We start from the raw sequence: 19,496 nt of genomic DNA on the forward strand, positions 1-19,496 counted from the left end.
AGTCATTACATTTAAGAAGTAACACTATGCATATAGATAAGCAAAGACAGCTAAGCTGACAGTTATTGACAACCATCACAAGAAAAATATGCCACAAAGATGTCATTGCTAAACAACCCAGCAGTTCACAGAGCGATGCATCTGGGAATATAAATGGGAATTTGTGTGGAAGGAGAAAATGTGTTGTATAAAGGTGCAACAGGTGTAACCACAGTCTGGGGGCATCTTGAAGCAAAGCACATTTAAGAGTTTGCAGACGATTCGACAGCAGGTGTTACACCGATGCCTTGTACTAGGCCACTCCTGACCAAACCAGACCAAACTGTAGAAGATTATTACCTGAACTAAAGAGAAGAAGAACTGGAGCCTTCTGCTCAGATGTAAGTGAAGTTTGTATTTCATTTGGAAATCAAGATCCCACTGGTTTCATTGCCCAGCAAGACTGAGAACCCAAAGGTACCAGACGCTGGTTCGATGTCCATGATGCTTCTCTGCTTGATTTGCCAGCAAACTGGCCTGAGCTGAACCTTTATAGATTTATAGATAATCAATCAGTTATTGTTGAGATCAAGATGACAGACATCAGACCCAACAATCCAGATGAGCTGAAGGTCGCTACCAAAGCAACCTGAGCTTCCTGAACACCAGGCATAAATTCACATAACATTCTCAAAATAAACATAATAGCAACATTAATATTTGAAGGGAAGAATCATTTAGGTTGACGCTGTATTCTAGTTGTTTTTCAAGCTTTTTTCAGCCTTTGCCTTCAAAGCGAGGCTCAATAACCAAAAGCTTCAGGATGACGCAGGAGGAACGAACTCACAGTGCTAAGCTTCCTTGAGGTAATGATGATGCGCCGTTCGTGCAGCATACTGGCGTACAGTTGGAGCATGTTGTTGATGTCCACAGCCACAAAGTACTCCGTCAGGTTCCTCTGGAGATGCAACAGGACAAAATGTTTTTAGCTTCCAAAATGTATGCACTACATCACTGTACAGACTGTGAGGAAGCCTGATTATATGTCAAAGAACAGTGTAAGAAAGAAAAAACTACTACAGAGATTGATTTGCATTAAAAATAAATGGTAAGAATTATGTGTGTTTCAGCTGCATTCATGCCTGTGATCCATCCAAAATAGTCAGATTGGGGAAAACGGATCACATTTCACTCTACGTCAGCCTGAGACCGACAATTGCTGTCATCTTGTGTCCCTTGCCATAAAAATTTGAGCTCGAATTTAAACACAAAAATCAACAAAGAGCATGTGCTCAGTTTGAATCTTTTATGCCAATCACTAAACTTCAACATTAAAGCACAAGCACCACAGGAGATAAATCTGAAACAAGAGGATGATGCAATAATTTCAAACGGTGACATGTGTATTAGATTAAAAACGATTAGAGGCAGGGATGTTTCCATAAGGGAGGGATTTCTCCTTCATCTCCTTTTTTCTCCTTTTCTCCTCTTTTCCATGAGCACTTACACTCTCTGGGATAGTTGGCAGTCCATTGATATCCGGCGCGATGAAGTAGGAGTGCTGCGAAAACACAAACATGCAGGAAAGAGAAGAGAGAAGGTCACAAGTGAGGCATAGCACTTATTCAGAAGAGAATGAGGGGAAGAGGGGAGAAAAGGGCCGTTCACTTTGTTGTATGATTTATGGCTCATCTTCTGCTCTGTCTATATGAATTGCTGAGCTGGTGTCTGAACCGTGGCAATGCTTTTATCAGGCCTGCAGAACAGAGAAAGCTGAATAGCAGCTCTGCTCCCCACAGACACACACTGTGGTGATGTCTCCGGTGGAAAACTGAGTCTTTATTTAAGCATTAAAAAGGTTTGTGGAGAACCAACACACGCACACACACACACACACACACGCACTGAAGCACGTGTGCACATTCACTTCTCCATACACACACACACACACACACTCAGGTTGTTTAGAGGATCACAGGGCTGCCTGTCTCACTTTGGGAGAGCAGGGCAGGTTCAGTGTTCAGATCAAAGGGGCCTGAGAGAGGTGCTGTTTGCAGGTAGACAAACCACCAAGAGAAACACACTGCTGCGTCTCTCTACACACACTACTGAATGTTTGGTACACCTGCATGTCTCTGGGCCATCACTCAAACCATCTGTTGCAAGTCGTCGTAAAAATCCTCTGTGATGTTGCTGAAATTTCTAAGGCAACTTTGTAAGAGTTCAGATTTGCGACTGATATACTTTTTAAGAGTTGCTTCAAAAACATTTCGGTTTCCTCGAATCGTCGAGAATCTCTTTTGGAGCCGGGGCCCCCACTGGGAAGGAAGATGGACATGAAAATCCAACACAAGCTTTGCAAAATAAAAACATATGTAATAAAACAAATACAAAAGTTACAACAAAATAAAATCCCTCCAAAAAAAGGTCAAGACACCAGATCTGAAACCAGATGTTTTCATACAAATGTTGAAAAAGACTATTTGTTTTCCTCCCTTTCTGCCAACAAATGAGATAAAACTTCTGTTCTTTTAGGCCAGTTAGTCTTGTCAATATTATTTCTAGAATCATTATGAACTCAGAGTTCTTCATACAATAAGGTCACTTTGGCGTCAAGCTATTTGTTAAGGCACAGATGAAGTCATGGATTTGTAAGTTTCTAATAGGTTAATTCACAACATCTGAGTTCAGCGGAGGCCAATCTGTGAAAGTGTGCTAAGCTAACGCCTCAACCATTCTAAAAACAACAGACAAAGCTAAACTACGGTTTTAAAGACATGTTGAGGATGCGGTGAAGCCAAAACTGACGAGCTTGGTCAAAATGACATTGTTACATTTAGAGAATGTTTTCAACAATACAACGCCACACCTCTTCGGTAAAGGGGAGGCAGCATTATGTTGTGGGGTGAAGGAGGGAATGGTGCACTTCAAGTAAGGCACTTGGACCACTGACTGTCTGTCTACTGTTTTTATCCTTGAAACAACATCTCAACAGAGTGTATCTTAGGCTAAAATGGTTCTTCTAAACAAACAATAACCATAAGCATAAAGCCAAATTGGTTAAAAAAGGGCTTTAGGACGACAAGGTCAAGGTTTTAGAGACGTCATCATGACACTTTGATCTCAGGCCCGTAAGACAAAAACAGAAAAACAGAAAAATTTAGATTGATCAGGGAGTGAAAGAAAATTTATATGAAATGTCTTTTTCTATAATGTATGTAAACATCTTGTTTTAACTGCACATAATAAAACATAGTATAAGAAAGTAATTAAGAAAAACAATTAGTCAAAATAGAGCCCAAACGAAAGGTTTTTACAAATAATTATTACAAATACAGGGACAGAAACCCAGACACAATTAAAGTCATGCAGAAAATGAATAATAAAAGGAAAAAATTATTTAAAAAAAGTTTGAAAGACTTTCGTTTAAAACCATTTTGTGATGAAGTCAAATTCAGTTCATTATTCAATTTGGTTAAAAATGTTTTCCAAGAAAACTCGTTGACTTGCTGCTTTCTTTCTTCCTATGTCCACATAGTGACAGTAGACAATCGCTGCGTTGTGTCGTTGACTTTACAGCGATCCCTCATGGCCAGCATGCATGTAGCGACAGTGGACAGGAAAAACTTCCCTTTAGCAGGAAGAAACGTCCAGTAAAACCTGGCACAGTATGAGAAACCATCTGCCAAGACCAACTGGGGGTTACTGGAGCCTTTTATTTTTATGATTTGATTTGGTATTCTTTATGCACACATGCTTCTTTTTCACCACTTCGTCATTCCTGCAGGTTTTTATTAAAATGGAGGCCAGATAATGACTATTTCTGTAGCTTCACTGGATGTTGTGTTATATGGGATTCTGGGTAGTTTAGTGGCCTGGAAATTACAAATGACAAAAATTACTACTACTTCATTCAGTAAACATGTAAAGGGGGTAAAAAATTAGGTGTGATTCAAGGCCATGCCTCTAAGAAATACTGAAAGCACTAGACAAACACTGCATTTTTCCTCCAAGTGGGTGTGTATTAAGTGATAAACACATGAAAACAATTATCCTGAGTAAACACTTGTCTAATTCCCAGAGGATGGTCATTGTTACAGATGAGGCAGTACAAACAAACACTAAACTGGAAGTAACACGCAGGGCTTTGCCTCCAAGTTGTGATCAAAACATTTTCTAAGAAAAAGAAAGAAAAAACAGCCAGTTCAATCAATAATATGTGTGCTCACCTTATGGAAATTGAAACCTTCATGTCTATTTTATACAACTATGTGTAAAATTTGACTTTTACTCTGGGTATTTATTAATGCGTTTGCTCCTACTTCCTGACGGCAGCAACATTTGAATTGAAAAATGAATTTACACTGAGGACCAAATGTGTCATAATAAATATGCATTGCAAATAATAGCTTGCAAATTAACAATTAGCTGCAAAGACACACAAATAAACCCACTGATGACAGAAAACAGACAATTTTCAGTTTGACCACTCAGTAACTCAAAAGACTAATCTTTTTTAGATCAGTGAATGCACCATAGATAACAGGTTAATGCTGACAACAACCCTCTTTGCTGTGGATGTCACTACTGAGTGAAGACGACTCAAAACATGTTTAATATCGGTAAGGTGCTTACAAATAGAGGAAGAACAAAATATGTAAAAGGTTTAAAAGAAATTGTTTTTAAATGATGTGGGGTTTGTGTCTGGACTTCATTCATGGTTTAATGTCAAAATGAAATTGGTGGTTGAGGGTTGTGGGAGTTTTTTTAAAGACAAATATAATTTAACCTGAAGTTAGCGTTTTAGCATTAGCTTCTGCTACATAATATGTTGATTAGTGCTTTAACATTAATGGAACTGGCGACCTGTCCAGGGTGTACCCCGCCTCTCGCCTGGAACGTTAGCTGGAGATAGGCACCAGCAACCCCTCCCGACCCCACTAAGGGGCAAGGGTGTAAAGAAAATGGATGGATGGATGGATGTTTCTAATTAGTGCAACTAAATCTTCTGTTAGCGATGTCTACTGTAGATAAATCAGATTCAGCTCAGGTCAAAGTTTCAGAAAAAAATAAAGAAAAGGCATTAAGTTCTGATTGGAGCTTCTCTTATTAGCTCCACATTATTAAAAAAAAAAGCTTTGTTCCTGCCCAGATGTCACATGCAACAGCAAAAATAACATCTTCAGATTTCTTTTTCAACTTCAGTTCCTCCCAAAAAAAAAAAAAAAACCTGTATATCCTAGCTGTGGTCTCACAGAGTTTATTTACAAAACTTTACATGAAACAATTTTAAAAATGTGAGCATGTTGGCACAAGAGGGACTTTTTGATCTGATCTTTGCTTCTGAATAATTTCTGTCTGCCAAATAGAAAGCAAGAGTGCTTTCAGCTGACTAAAACAAAGACGATCGAAAGAATACTTAAAATAACAGCAGTTGCAGATAAACAAATTGTACTAAAAGATCAGGGACTTGGGTCATACCTCTGAGACTGAGGACAGCTACTAAAAACCACACAGAACATCTACAGTGGGGTGTGATTTCTATTCTTTCTTGTTTTCTTGCGCTTTGTGTGCTAAATTATGTTCCCCTGTTGGTCTACAAATTCGTGGCGCTGTGATAATCAGAAGCCACGTTCCTCAGTGCAGCCGTGGCTTTCATTGGCTGTCTGCTTGCTTATCAGCCTCTTTCCTTGTTCTTTCGAAGACTTGTTTATACGAAAACACATTGAAAGTGGGTTAACTGGAAAGGCATCAAGGAGATTTCTTGAGTACAATTGCCTTTTGCTTTAAACATAAAGAGAGGAAGAAAAAAAAAACTTTTGATTTTCAGAGAGAGAATATAGCAGAGTGGAAAGACATTAATCATTTACAAAGTTTGATTGTTTTCCAGAGGAGAAGAAACACACACCCAGACCCAGGATAGTTTGTTTTTGTTATATGTAAAAACGGTAGCGCAGCTTATTTGGCCAAATTGGAAATCAGTGGCTCCCATGCGATTAGTGTAGAAGCAGTTTCATATTTCACAGCAGCATCCTTCCCTCCACCCGTCTCTGCCGCTCACTCACTCCTCTTCCACTCACCGGCTCCTTGCTTGGCTGATCTCTCAGTACTTGCCCAGTGGCAATACACAACCGCTCATTCTTGCACAATAAGACAGAGAGAGAGCAAAACAGGGTTCACACATGAAAGGGGACAAGGCTTCTGCTCTTGGCTGCCATGATAAAATAAAAAAGGCTCCTGTAAGGGAATAATTCTGCTTTATCAATTAAATATTAAACTAGCAGCTTCTCTAGGAATGAGATGAAGCTATCATCTCTGTTCTCCAGCGTCGCCTTCAGATTGAGATAAAGAAAGTTTATTCAAGAGATGTTTTTTGGAACCTATACTGATTTTCATTGGGTGTGTGACCTGCAGATTCAAAGTCCTTCCAGCTCCACGTTCTATGCTCAGGACTAAAACACATCAGAGAACAAATATGATCCAGGTTCTTTTGAACACAACAGAAAATGAAGGAATTACAAGATCATGACTATTTAAGCATCAAAGCATTTTCTCATAACCTTGATCTGATTTTTATTAAACTCATAAGAGGCATCAAAGAGCGTGGTGTTTACATAGGATGAAAACTAAGGAAGTTTGGAGTTTCGATGCATTCAGTAATGGGGGAAAAAAGCCCAAACTGTTCAGTTTTTGACCAATCACACCTAAACAAGGGTAACTGTTTGATTCCAATCTCTGGGCAACCGATTGGTGCATCTCTATGCATAACTGTGGTAAGGCTATTGTAACCAATGTGCAACACAAAAACAAGTCAAAAGCTAATATACTTTGAGATTGGAGAGACATTTGATCTGGGGACGCACCGATCGGTCTTTTCCAGGCAGGTGCAACTTTCTTTAAAATCTGACCTGCCATTTCAGATTTGGAAGGATTATTTTAGGCAAGAAGAAGAGAAAAATGTGTTGCAGATTCTTTGACAGGTTCAGTAGATTTAAATAAAGGCATTATAAGATCATCAAAAAGCTCTTGTTTCAAACCTTTATTAGATTTTTAGTGCGTCAAAGTTCATCCTGTTTGTTCATCTGTTTACAGACTAAAAATCTCCTCAACTCTGATGCACTTAATGACTATAAAGGGAAGAAAAAACAATGTTTTTAGTAGTTAAGCTGAAAAGATAAAATTGGCTGAATAAAATATCTGGCTGACTGACTAGTTTATTCAGACAAAAACACGCAAACTACAAACTAAATCTTGACTTTATTGACCTGATATTTGTCCTGTTTTCTTTTTGTCTTTTCTTTTTTTGCAAATTCATCTGGGTAATTAGATGTACATCCTTCAGAGACCTTTGCTGTAGAGTCGACTTACAGTTGCTTGCTTAATTGGTTAAAAAAAGGGGGTGTAGGGGTGGAGTGGTGGTCCTTAAGGACAAAGGCTAATACCGAAACTCTTTTGATCCCTTCATGGTGTGGAGTCTGGAGATTGTGAGCTTAGCAGACTGGCTAAAAACCTTTACGTTGTGCTTAAATCGGCCGGGCTTACAGAAGTGACAGTGTTTAATGTTGGAGGCATTCCATGAGAGCTCGTGTCAGAGTTAACTCAAACAGAAGCTGACTTTGAGGGACCTGAGCTCGTTAGGCCGTTGCAGTTTCTTGATAAGCAGGAGACATGATGAGCTGTGAAAGGGCCCTTCATGTTTAAACGTGTCCAGCTTGAGCTTATCACACAAAAAAACCCTGTAAGCGCCACTTCTTGTTTCCAAACACGGTGTCAGTCCCGGGCCCCGTGCGCGTGTCCGTTCCCGCCCGGCCTGCCTTAACCTCCTCCTGCTCCGCGCTCTGCATCTCCTCTGCCTCTCTCTCATTTATTCTCTCACATCTCAACCTCTGCACTTTGCCGATCTCCTTATTTCTGCACATTCTCATGCCGTCTTGGTCTCTTTTTCTGTCAATCTCGTTTTATTTCTCATTATCTTTCCCTTTTGCTCGCCATGTTTTCTGCTTTACATTACGTCCTCAGTGTCTCTTGGTTCACTTTTAACTACTTCGCCCAATTGTCGTCACCGTCCCTGATGCAACATGCTGCTGCGGTACCTTTCCCTCTGTCTGTCTCTGCCTCAGCTGTCTTGCATCTGATCTAGCAGAATAACAGATGTATACCTACCACACTCAAGTTGACTGGTGTGAAAGGCTTTGGCACAGGCAGCTCATAGAGGGAATTCAGCAAGTCATTCAAGTCATTTTCCTAAGGGAGAGAAAAAACATGGGACACATGAATTATATTTACTTGTTTTGTTGATAACACAAGTTATGTGTCAATCTTGACAACGGTGCTGGGACAGGCACCGCGGCAGACCAGAGGGCAAACCTGCAGCGAGGCCTGAAGGGCTCGACAACATCCGACTGACATATGTTTAACGAGAAGTGTTGGGGTTAAAAGACGGCGGAGTGTATGGCTGCAGACGCTTATTATCCAGCGGCGCTGATTTACAGCCGAGAGCAGCCTGCGACTAATTAACCAGGGGGTCCCCGCTCCAAAAACAGGGCTTAAGGAAGCTGTCAGAGAGCCGGGTTTGACCACAGAACCGGCTTTGAATTTACTCATCCAACATTTATGACTCCTATTTACAATCCCGTGTCTTCTGGAAGAGGAAAATCTTTCAGAAGGCAACACTAAAAAGTGAAACTCGTATTCAAACTTCTGGGAAAGCAGTTAGTGAACTGCTGTGGAGTTTCGTCGAGCTTTTTTCTTCACTAAGAACTTTGTTTTCGGTCTGGGCTATAAGAAGATACTGCGAGTTGTGTGCAAGCCACAGATTCAGAGAGGCGATGGGTGGCAACGTACAGTGAGCAGAGGAGGGGGGGGGGGCGGGAGGGGAGGGGTGCTAGCTGGGGTGTGTGCAATCGAACAGCCTCCTGTCATGAGAGGCTCAATGCTCACACGCATGGTCAGCAACACGGCCTGGGGAAACAGTTCATTTACCCCTCACTCTAAACCCTCATCGCTCTTCTGTCTTCCCTCGTCTGTCAACATCTCCCTCTCGCCTGGAACGGACAGCGGGGTAAATAGAAACCAAATCATGCACACTAACATTTCAGTCACCCAGGATTTTTTTTTTTCCCCCCCTCTTTCCCTGCTTTTTTTCGCGCCCCCCCCTTTGTGCTAAAAAAAAAAAAAAAAAAAAAAAAAAAAACGCTCCAGCCGCATTTACTTTTCCTCAACCACATTAGATTATTCCACCGAATCTCTTATAGCTGAAGAATTATGTGGATGTACGTTGATTGTTTATGTGATGTGACTGTCTTTTTTTTTTTTTTAGCACGACACACTGTCCTGATAACAGCTCCCCGAGGATCCGGGGAGAAGCAACGACTACATGACAATTGAAAAGTGGTCCCAAAGCTCTCTGCCTCTCCTCCTCCGTCTCCCTCCCTTCCTCTCCTTTTCACCCTCTCTTCAGTCTAAACATTGGAACATCACCTACACCCTATGCAGTAGACTCTGCACATCTCCCCAGTTTGTTGCATATTTTACATTTCCCCTCCCTTTTGCTCGTACAATGCAGCGAATAGTCTGGGGAGACGACTTTTGTGAAGTGCAGGCATGTGTGTGTTTGTTTGCTAACTTGCGAGTGTGCGTGTGTGTATTGTTTTTAACGATTTGTTTTCCAGTAAATCATCAGGAATAACTTCCAGTGTCAGATCAGCGTTTGGTCTGTGAAATGTCAACACTGTTGCTGCTAACAAGAGGAACCAATTCAAGCCCGAGACAAAAAAAAAATATATAAAAAAATACAAAACATGCAGCATGCAGACGAACACACAGTGGAGGGAAACGTCTCACCACAACACAGACTTTAAGAAAATACATGGTGTGATTGTTTATCAGTCAAATCCAAATAAAATGTTGTCTTATTTGTAAATGCATAAAAACTCCAGGCACCTTATGGTTATTGGAAACAGAATGAGTGATTACCTGCTGTTTTGTTAAGTAGTCAGCCAGTGTGTTCAGCAACTTGTAGTAGATTTCAAACCATGGTAGATAGCTGCGGAGAGAAACACATTAATGCAATAAATATGGAGAAGTCGGCATTCATTTCATCAGCTTCTACAATAAACAAACAAGATGCAACGAATCAAAGCGGACTAGTGTGTTATTTATTTAAAATACAAGCGCAAAGGGAGTCGGTCTGCAGAAAACTTGAATGTGTGTTTCTCAAAATGTCTTCCTCATTTGACCTGTTGTTTCAAGATAAAATGCACAGATTGAGGAAAGATCCCAATTCTTACTCCAAACGTATGCTACCACATCTTTCTTATTACATTCTTTCTGCCCTTTGCATGTGATAAATTTTTGCCGTGTCTCCTCTTTAGGGCAGTAAAGAAAAAAAAAAAGATGAAAAGAAAACAAGATTGTAGATCCTTAAAAAAAAAACAAACAAAAAAAACACTGCATTGCTTTTATATGGTGCAGAGGGATACTATGGTTTACAAGCATGCTGATCCCAGATGCACAAGCTTAACAAAAATACACCACCCCTTCCCCCCTTTACACCACCCTCCCCCACCTGCCTGCTCTGCCCCTCAAACTGCTGCTTTTCATGCCCCGCACATATTAAAAAAAATGTTACTTTATATAATTAATGTAAAGTAAATTAATTCATTAACAAGCTCCAAATAATTCATACAGCAGTGTTTGTGTTGAGGCTAATCAGTAAGAACACCCAACATAAGCTAAAGCATCTGCAGCATGGCTTTCTTTACAAAGTTGACATATTCTTGGCCAAGTAGGCTCGCTTTCTGGGTGGAAGGAGGCCAACATTTTACTCCAGCATAAAAGGCTGTGAGGGCTCAGTTCATTTAATGTTATGCAATTAAATAATAAAAACATGAGATCCTATCATGGTATTGAATTTTGATGCAGTTTGGGGTTTTAACATGCAGATTTAGACCCTGAATGAGCAATAATTCTGGCTGATGACTTTTAGGACTGCAATTAAATAAACAGACACTCCTTGTGATGCTTTATTAACTTTGATGGATGCATGGGTTGAAAATGAACGTAAATATTATTTTAATCTCAATATAAAACTCTCTGAGCAATGATTTAGTTACATATCTCATAAAATGACCCAAGTTTGAAGTATTTTGTTGCAGCGGGAGATGTTTAAACCTCGGGTTTTAAAGTGACAGAGTTTACAGCCAAGCTAAAGCTGTTGGCTGGAGAGCGAGGAGTTGCCAGGGCATGGGTCACTGGCTGCTCTGCAGACTGGAATTAACAGACAACAAGAAAACAATAAAGTGGACCTAATGCAAATTTTCATATCACTAAATCCGTGAGGGGCCAATGACAGCCCGGTTCTTCAGGAGAAGTGCAGCCAAGCGCGCCAATCAGAGAGGCTGAGTGACCATTAGTCTGAAACAATCAGACTCTTAACATGCCGATATTTTGACATCTGCATGAAGATTTACCACAATCGGGTCACACTTGCAGGAGAGACTCAATCAAACACACTTATGTTAATTTACATGCTGACCGTATATGAACCTGAAGACCTATTTCTGCCATGTCAAGCAACACCCACGGGTCAGTTTTTGATGTGCAAAATGCATTTTTTCATTACAGTAACATAATCTGACAATTTAGATAAATGTAAATTTTTCAGTGATAATCCAAGGCTAAACTGTCATTTTTTTAAGTAAATAAGTATCTGCAGCACAATTAATTTACACTAAAAGTCATTGAAGCAGCTTTTCATTCTTACAGTTTGTAACTTAATCAGTAAAATGTAATTTTGATGTCTATGACATCATCTTAACCCTGGGGTAAAAAAATTTCCACAGACAAAATTGGAAAGCCAAGAGAACATTCCATTCAAGACAGACAGGATGGGCAACAATAAGTCAGACAGTCAACTCTATATAAAAATCTAACTTTAAGAGAGACAAATAAGATAATTAATAAGTCCAACTTTATTTTGCTTCAGGCAGAAAATGATAAGAAAGGAAAATTTCAAGCTCTCTGTATGAGAATGATACCATTCTTTTTGTCAGTTTGAGATTATGTTACCATGACAAAAGATGTATTTAATAATAATAATAATAATAATAATAATAATAATAATATTAGTAATGATGACTATACATGCAGTAGGTGCTACATTTGCAAAACTACAAAAAGTCTGGTCTAACAAGCGGAGAATTTTTTTTATTTATCTATATAATTTTTGAGGTTCAGTTTTATGAACTTTTAATTAGTAATCTATTCCTTTAACTAAATAAAGCAAGCCAGATATTTGTTGAGCCTTATTCAAATTCAGACAATGGTTACAATAAAATTACTATTTTCCCAAATACAAAGATTTACAATCTGAGTAATTAATATTTTAAAAGTTTAAAACAACCAACTGTGACAAGCAATGCAGAGTCTCAACAATGGAGAATGAGCACAATGGCAAAGTACATAAAAATGCAAAATGCTAATTGATAGAGAACTGCACCTTTTCCATTCACTTCTACAATAAAACAGAACTTATATGTTATCAAGATAATAATTATTAAAAAGAGAGGAGCTGCACTCTTCACAAGAGATCTGGTCTGATAACAGAAGCATTTTAGGTTGATGAAAGTATTTAAAGATGAAGAGCAACTTTTTAAGAAACTTTCAAGATGGGAAACCCAGGAAAACTTACCACTCAAGTCATAAAACAGCTCAAAGAAAGTAGCTACTAGCTTAAACCTGCCTGCATCTATAGCTAAGAGTACTAACATAACAGTTTAAATAAGTGGAACAGTGACAACCAAGGCAGAAGTCAAGCTTATTTTGTCACTGCACAGTGACAAAGAAAATAGGAAAATCTAAAGTTTTCTAGTAGATAATTAAGGCAGTTGTTCAGAGATTATGCGACAGCAGCAGTTTAGAGAGTAAATTCGTAGTGATAATGTGGAGGGTTCTGAATTTACACACTTCACTCTGATAGGGGCAGTGTAAGTTCGATAAATTACCCGACTCATTTACGACTTGTGTTCTCTGGACATTAAACCTTCAAGTTTTCACCGATGTGCGGTATATAAATGAAAGCCTCGCCGTCAGCGGCGCCGTCAGGCCTCACAGAGCTCACAGACATTACACTCCTTAACCAAAGTGCTGTAAATTTAACGGAATACACACAATCACTGGCAAATCGAAACCCTCGCAAATTATCAATAATAAACTCATATTTGAAAGACGGAGAAAGTTTTCCTTCTTCAAAAGGAGACAAATTAATATATTTTAAGGATGCATTGGTGTATTCTTCTCCCCTCCCCTGCCCTGCTCTGCACACGCAAAGTTAAAGTTTGGAAAGCTCACTGAGAGATACTCCTACTCGTCACAGTTCATTGCTCAGATCTGTTTGTGCTTCGCAAATCCTCCGATAGAGAGAGGGAGGGGGGGAGAGGCATCTATCACTGGAGTGCTCAGTGCGTGGGGGTCCCGCGATCTCTCCTACCATTTTAAGCACACGTCTTCTCAAAGTGCCATGTACTCAAAGAGCGAACCAATTAATCTGCGACCCACTCGCAGTCTCTCCGTTCCAGGCTCAGACCACCTAACGCCGTGGACGTTTGAACGGGCCTAAAAGAAGCAACTCTGGGACTCAAAGAAAAAGCAAAACGTAGTGTAAGCCTGAAAAAGTAAAAAAAAATAAAATAAAAATAAAAAAGACTTAAAAAATCTCAACAACAAAGAATGTTGGAAATTAAATGTTTAGACAAAAGCCAGCCCTCTTTGGCTGCCATAAAGTAAGTTGGGTGTTAAGCACGACAGTTATTCCTGTTCCTTCGATGAGCCTTAAATCGTTTTTACTGCAGAGGAATCTGTAATCATAAGTCACCTACACTTTGTAGACGGCTCAGCTGAAGATTGCATTACACATTTACTTTCTGGGGTCAGGGGTTAAGTATGGGGAGGGGAGGAAGTGTCGTCCTGAAAAAGTGACCAATAACTGGAGCCACTCAGTACTTAAAATGTATCCTAAAACATCTGCTGTTACACAAAATTACTTTTTTATCTATCTAAAAGAGGGAACAAAAATGATTTAACACCTAGTGGGGAAGAGTGAGAGGAGATATGAGGATAGAACATTAAAATAATAATGAGATTTCAGCGCGTTTCTTTATCTGGTGTGATCTGTGGCTTTATTCTGGCCACAACTTCAGCAACGAGACTACAAAGGCCTTTCCACATAAAACTGTCCTACTCATTAAGGCACTTCCTCTTGTAAGCAGAGGTGACAATTTTACAGAGCAGACATTTCAGCGATCACAGAAGCAAACTGTTTTAATTAAAGTTTAGCTTTTATTCTTTGGAAATGATTAAAACTCAATAAAACTAGGGAGTTCAGATAGTCTTCCCTGTTTTATTTTGTGATTTGTTCTTTATCATCTATCTAAACAAAATGAACTTTCAACCCAGGACCTTGAAAAAATATATTTTGAAAATTGTTCACATTCCTTATCTGGGAAATCTACAACAGTGTTATGTTTTCGAATGATCCCAACATAATGTGGTTATTAGTGTTTTTAAAAAATTCAATAAAATAAGATCTGGGGAGGAAAACTGGGCAGCACAAATACACAAAAAAAGCAGAAAAAAATAACTTCCTATATGTTATTTTATAATAAATGAACCAAGTCATGCAAACTACTCAGAATGCATAATGAATTTTATACATCATATGTCAAATGAATTAGCATGTCTAACTCAGCGAGAGGGACGGGGGAGCCTCTGCTAATTGGCAGCGAAGCTTCATGCATAATTATGGGCCGAGCGTCTTTGCTGTCGCACTGTGGCAGCAGCCGAATAACGAGGAGGAAAGAGAGGGAGAGACAGAGAGCACGAGATGGAGAGGGAGAGAAAGGAAAAACAAAGGCCACGGAAGCTGGCCAGGAAGGGTGGGTGGTATATACGAGTGTGTATGTGTGGGGAAGGTGGGTGCGAGGGGGGGTACGAGGGCACTGTTCTTCACAGCAGCTCATCAGGCCAGCGACAAACCCACGACTGTCCATCACCAGCCACACAAACACACACAGAGGCGAGAGCGAGCCTTACAGGAGTGCTGCTTCACAAACAGAGAACAGAGGAAGGCTTTGTGCTGCTTTTCCAATTTGTTGTTTCTTAAACTGCTTATTACATTCATTAAAAATTGATCTTTTTACTTTTTTTTCTTAGTTATTATTAAAGTGCAGCAAGCCTGTCCACTGAGATTTTCACTGCAGTGCTCATTCTTTGTAATGGGTAAGTAATTGCATCTGTAAAGAAAAAAAACAACAAAAAAAAACAAAACAACATTGCATCGACATTAAATTACTTGGAAATTAACAGATAATAGCTTTTTTTAGGAGCATATTTATGCAAAGAGAAATAAAATTTTTCAACGTCCGGGGTCCTCGTTTGTCTGCGCTGTGATAGAAGGAATAAAGCTATAAAAAAAATATAAAAACGGCTAAAGTTTTGGATAATTATAGGCACTTTAGAAACATATTTGTGTGGGCAGATAAGAACATAAATTTGTTTTTCTGGCAAAGTGCAGCACGGTGTGAGAATGAATGAAAAGGTTGTTTCAAAAATCTGTGATCGTTTCTAAGATGTTGTAAATTAAAAAAGGTTTTATCCTCCACCATACAAAACAAACAGGGATACTCATATCTTTATGATAGCTACTTAAGAAATAAGTAAAAAATAAAAGCAGCTTGTAAAAAATTTATTTATTCACATTTATGGCTACTTAGGATTTGCAACTTTACTTGCAAAAAGGTATTTTTCTGACTTTTAATTTAATGTCTTGAAATCAGACATAATCCTTAAAACAAAAAACTTCAATAATGAAGTTTAAAATGACAATTAGAGAGTGGCTGTGTGTGTTACCTGAGGAGACATATGCAGACCCGGCAGCCTTGGGTGAGTCGACAGAAACCAAACCTCTGCTTGCTGTCGATGTCTGTGAGAACAAAGGTGAAGTTCTGCCCCACCTGATTCTGGGAAACCCTGCCGACGACACAGAGGGGCGCACGCAGTGAAGGCTAAACAGCCAGCAGTTTATTAATAAATGTGGGAAGAATTAGCAACAATTAATAACAGACAAAATTATGCTAAATTAATGCAGAGGGTTAACACATTTCAATCAAGGATGGCTCAATTCTGGTTGATTTAACCTTGAGAATGAACTGCAAACACATTAATTCCACATATTTCATGTTTAAAAGTTATAAAATCAAAGCTTCTCTGAGGTTTTGAGATAAATATGTATTAAGCTCGATTCACATTTCCACCACTAGATGGCAGCAGCTCAGCTTCAGTAAAAGCTCAGTCCTCCCTACATCCCTGTTCTGTCTGAAGAATGGATCATTTCACATGTTCCAATATAAAAACTGGGACTTTTCAGATAGTTCAGGCCTGAGCAGATCATGTTACATGTACAGAAACACATGATTTATTCCTCAACTCATCAATGACACTGGCTGTCACAGGTGACCTCATTTTCACCAATGACACTTGTTGGTCTCATCACTTACACATTAACATGTAATCACTTACACATATTCTGGTGAATATTTAATTGTTTTTATCAGATCATTGTTATCATTTCAACCCTTAAGACATTTTATATCTTTGCAGTTTTGATTTTGTACTTGTGGATGGCGCACAAGACTTACTGCCATCCATGGGTCATTTTTGTACCTGCTTTAACAAATTACATTTCAAAGTAATTTTCTAGATTCCACTCACAGACTACTTTTAGGAAACCGTGTTCACATGACTCCAATTAATAGTAGCTTCCAGCAGGATGTGGCCTGGAGTTATTTCAGTATGATCAGAGGTCTTAATCTGTTTTATAGGAGTCAATAGTTCCTGACTAAAGCAGCCATTGGGTAACAGGCGGGGTTCACCTTGGACAGGTCGCCAGTCACACAGAGATCCAGATCAAATAACCACTCACTCACAGTACAGGGCTATATAGAAAGACCAATTTACCCATCCACCATGTTTTTGGACTGTGGTATGAACACAGAATGTGACATTATATATTTGAGTTAAATTATGTGAGATTTTCAGATCTTTTTGCAAATATTCTCTTGGCTAATTTTCCCCTTTCATCAATTCATTCCTTGTGAACAAACCACAAAATTTACTCTTGGTTTATTTAACTTAGAAGTTCAGTGTTTTTACCATCTAAAAACAAAGATAAAATCAAAAAGGCTCACCTAGGATGCCATTGTTTATTAAATTCTAAACGTTTTTCCACAAACACTCATCTTATGGTTATTTTGGTTTTATTCTCATTTTGACTCTAATGAAATCCTACATATGAGGACTCTTGATGCATCCAAAATGACTAAGAAATATTTTACTTATTTATTTATTTATTTATAATAAACTATGAAACAAGTTTAGAAAATTACTATAAATCAGTGGTTCCCAAGGTTAGCATAAAACATTCAGAACTCCACACCATGCCGAACATTTTAACACAACCAGGACTACAATAACACAAGAATGTGATTTTATAAATAAAACTGGCATGGTATGGTAAAAGGTTTTTGAAGGTAACGAGTTGGTAAGGTGGTCAAGTCATTAAAGTACCACTGAATGCTTTTATTGCCAAACAGCAGAACTCAGTCAGAAGCAACTTTTTTCCCCATAAAAACCTGAACTGAGAGGGAACTACTTAATACTCGTTATATTGGATCCACATTTGACATGAAACCAAAGCAGAAAGACCGTAACAATTAATTATGGGTTTTACTATCTCTAGTCATGCCGCTGTCACAACATTTACCAATGTTATTGAACATCGTGTTTTCTTAATTTCATGCAGTCTGTCCAAGGCATGAAAGAAGAGTTTCAGCTTTGTGTTTGTTTGTTTTGAACAAGCAATCCCACCCATGTGGACACGACCACAATAAACACTCATCATTAAGCTCCGACAGTCAGGAAATTGGCAGGTGACAATATCACTAAGTGATTGCAATTTAGAGCTCATCACTGTCACATCTGAGAAGTATAAACTGTACATCTCATTTTCTGTCTTTAGGTGTGAGAAGTGATCAGTTTTTCGAGGTGTGTGAACAAGTCAAATGAGGTGAAACCAGGAAACGGAGACGGAGAGGAGAGGAATCATACCTTTCCACGTCAAAGGGAAAGCAGAACTTTGGTATTGTCTGAAGAACTTCCTAAAAAACAGAACACAGAAAGAAACAAATCCTTTTAGACATATCACAGAGAAAATGAACAAGACTGTATATTTCAGTATGGAAATTTCTTGGGCCTCCACCAAGTAGGGGTTAGGGTTAGGCTATCAACTGGCAGAACAAAATGGGGATTAATGCTAAACAGTACTGATAGCAATCTGACAAAGTCTTAACATCCCAAACAGTGCAGCCTAAATGCACTTAATCCAAATGAATGGGCAATATAACCCAATTTATTTGTCAGAACAGAGTGGAAACGTTCCCTTTTTTCCAAGAATAAGGGAGGGATCCTCGATGCACAGCTTGAATAATTAGCAGTTAATAAGTTCATCGATTATCAGGTGCCAAAGGGAGATGAAAGGGCTTGAGAAGAGAGAGAATGGAAGAGAAAAAGAGGGCAAGGGTGGTTGGGGGGGGGATACACACAGCACCCAGGCTATGGTGGCAGATTGTAGTGACAATAGGCTAAGCAGCTCTGTGGGGTTAAGAGGTACGGAGGGGGGGTACAAGCCTGCAGGGCTTTACCTCCCAACACCTCCCCTGTGGGTCTGCGTGCTCTTGATGCGAGGTAGGGAAGACGGGGAGGGGGCGCTGGTCTTTTCCACCAGCGGCATATGGATTTAGACAGGGAGCATGAACAGTGCGGTGCACCATATGGGTGAGCCACTCCAGCCCAGCCACACAGAAAGCGAGCGCGGGGTCCCCACTCTGCCTGTCGCTCCGGCTCGTCTTCTCTCTGGCCGCTAACCTGGCCCAGAATGGCTGCCAGGTCCGTTCTGGCCGTCTGTCTGCCTGCTACCTCTCCCTCAGTTCTGGTCCTGCTCTGCCAAGCTCAAAGACTAATCCTGGGTACTGGGTGGCTCTCTGCTACGCTCTGGCCTCCCCAGCCGTCTCTCTCTTCCTCTTTCGTTTACTTGCCAAGCTCGGCCACTGAGCTGAGGTTTTGGTCTTTTTTTTATTTATTTTTTTATTTTTTTATTGGACACATCCGAGCAGTGAGTGATGCAGTTTCTCCTCTTCCATCTCCCTGCCTCCCCCAGAGATTGATCCGGACGACAGGTTGGGTTTCTGCTGCTGCTGCTGCTGTCTACTGTCTCTAAGACCTCACCATGGGGAGCAGTCACCGATCCCCCCCTCACCCCCTGCCCGCCTCATCAAAACTTAAATCTGTCACCCCGGCACAACACAAACATCGCTCCAGACAGCCAACCAAAAGCAGCAATGAGCTATGACAGGATGTGTGTGTGTCGTGTGAATCTGTGCATTTAAATGTTATGCTTGCTTCAA

The 19,496-nt window shown here is 39.7% G+C and overlaps 1 protein-coding gene across 2 annotated transcripts in view; it reads right to left on the bottom strand.

The window, feature by feature from the left end:
- Positions 1-19,496, bottom strand: part of dennd1b (DENN/MADD domain containing 1B) — a 138,594-nt gene that overhangs the window by 69,450 nt on the left and 49,648 nt on the right. Inside the window, exons 4-10 of one of the 2 annotated variants that reach the window (XM_007574230.2) lie at positions 18,142-18,191; positions 15,886-16,005; positions 9,955-10,024; positions 8,143-8,223; positions 6,060-6,119; positions 1,487-1,540; positions 827-937 (exon numbers count right to left, since the gene is read on the bottom strand). In XM_007574230.2, coding sequence (XP_007574292.1) covers positions 827-937; positions 1,487-1,540; positions 6,060-6,119; positions 8,143-8,223; positions 9,955-10,024; positions 15,886-16,005; positions 18,142-18,191 — 546 coding nt within the window. The remainder of the gene's footprint in view (positions 1-826; positions 938-1,486; positions 1,541-6,059; positions 6,120-8,142; positions 8,224-9,954; positions 10,025-15,885; positions 16,006-18,141; positions 18,192-19,496) is intronic. The other variant, XM_007574231.2, reaches the window with a different exon arrangement.

The sequence above is a fragment of the Poecilia formosa genome, unplaced genomic scaffold (genome assembly GCF_000485575.1).
Source record: "Poecilia formosa unplaced genomic scaffold, Poecilia_formosa-5.1.2 Scaffold347, whole genome shotgun sequence".
Taxonomy (NCBI): Eukaryota; Metazoa; Chordata; class Actinopteri; order Cyprinodontiformes; family Poeciliidae; genus Poecilia; species Poecilia formosa.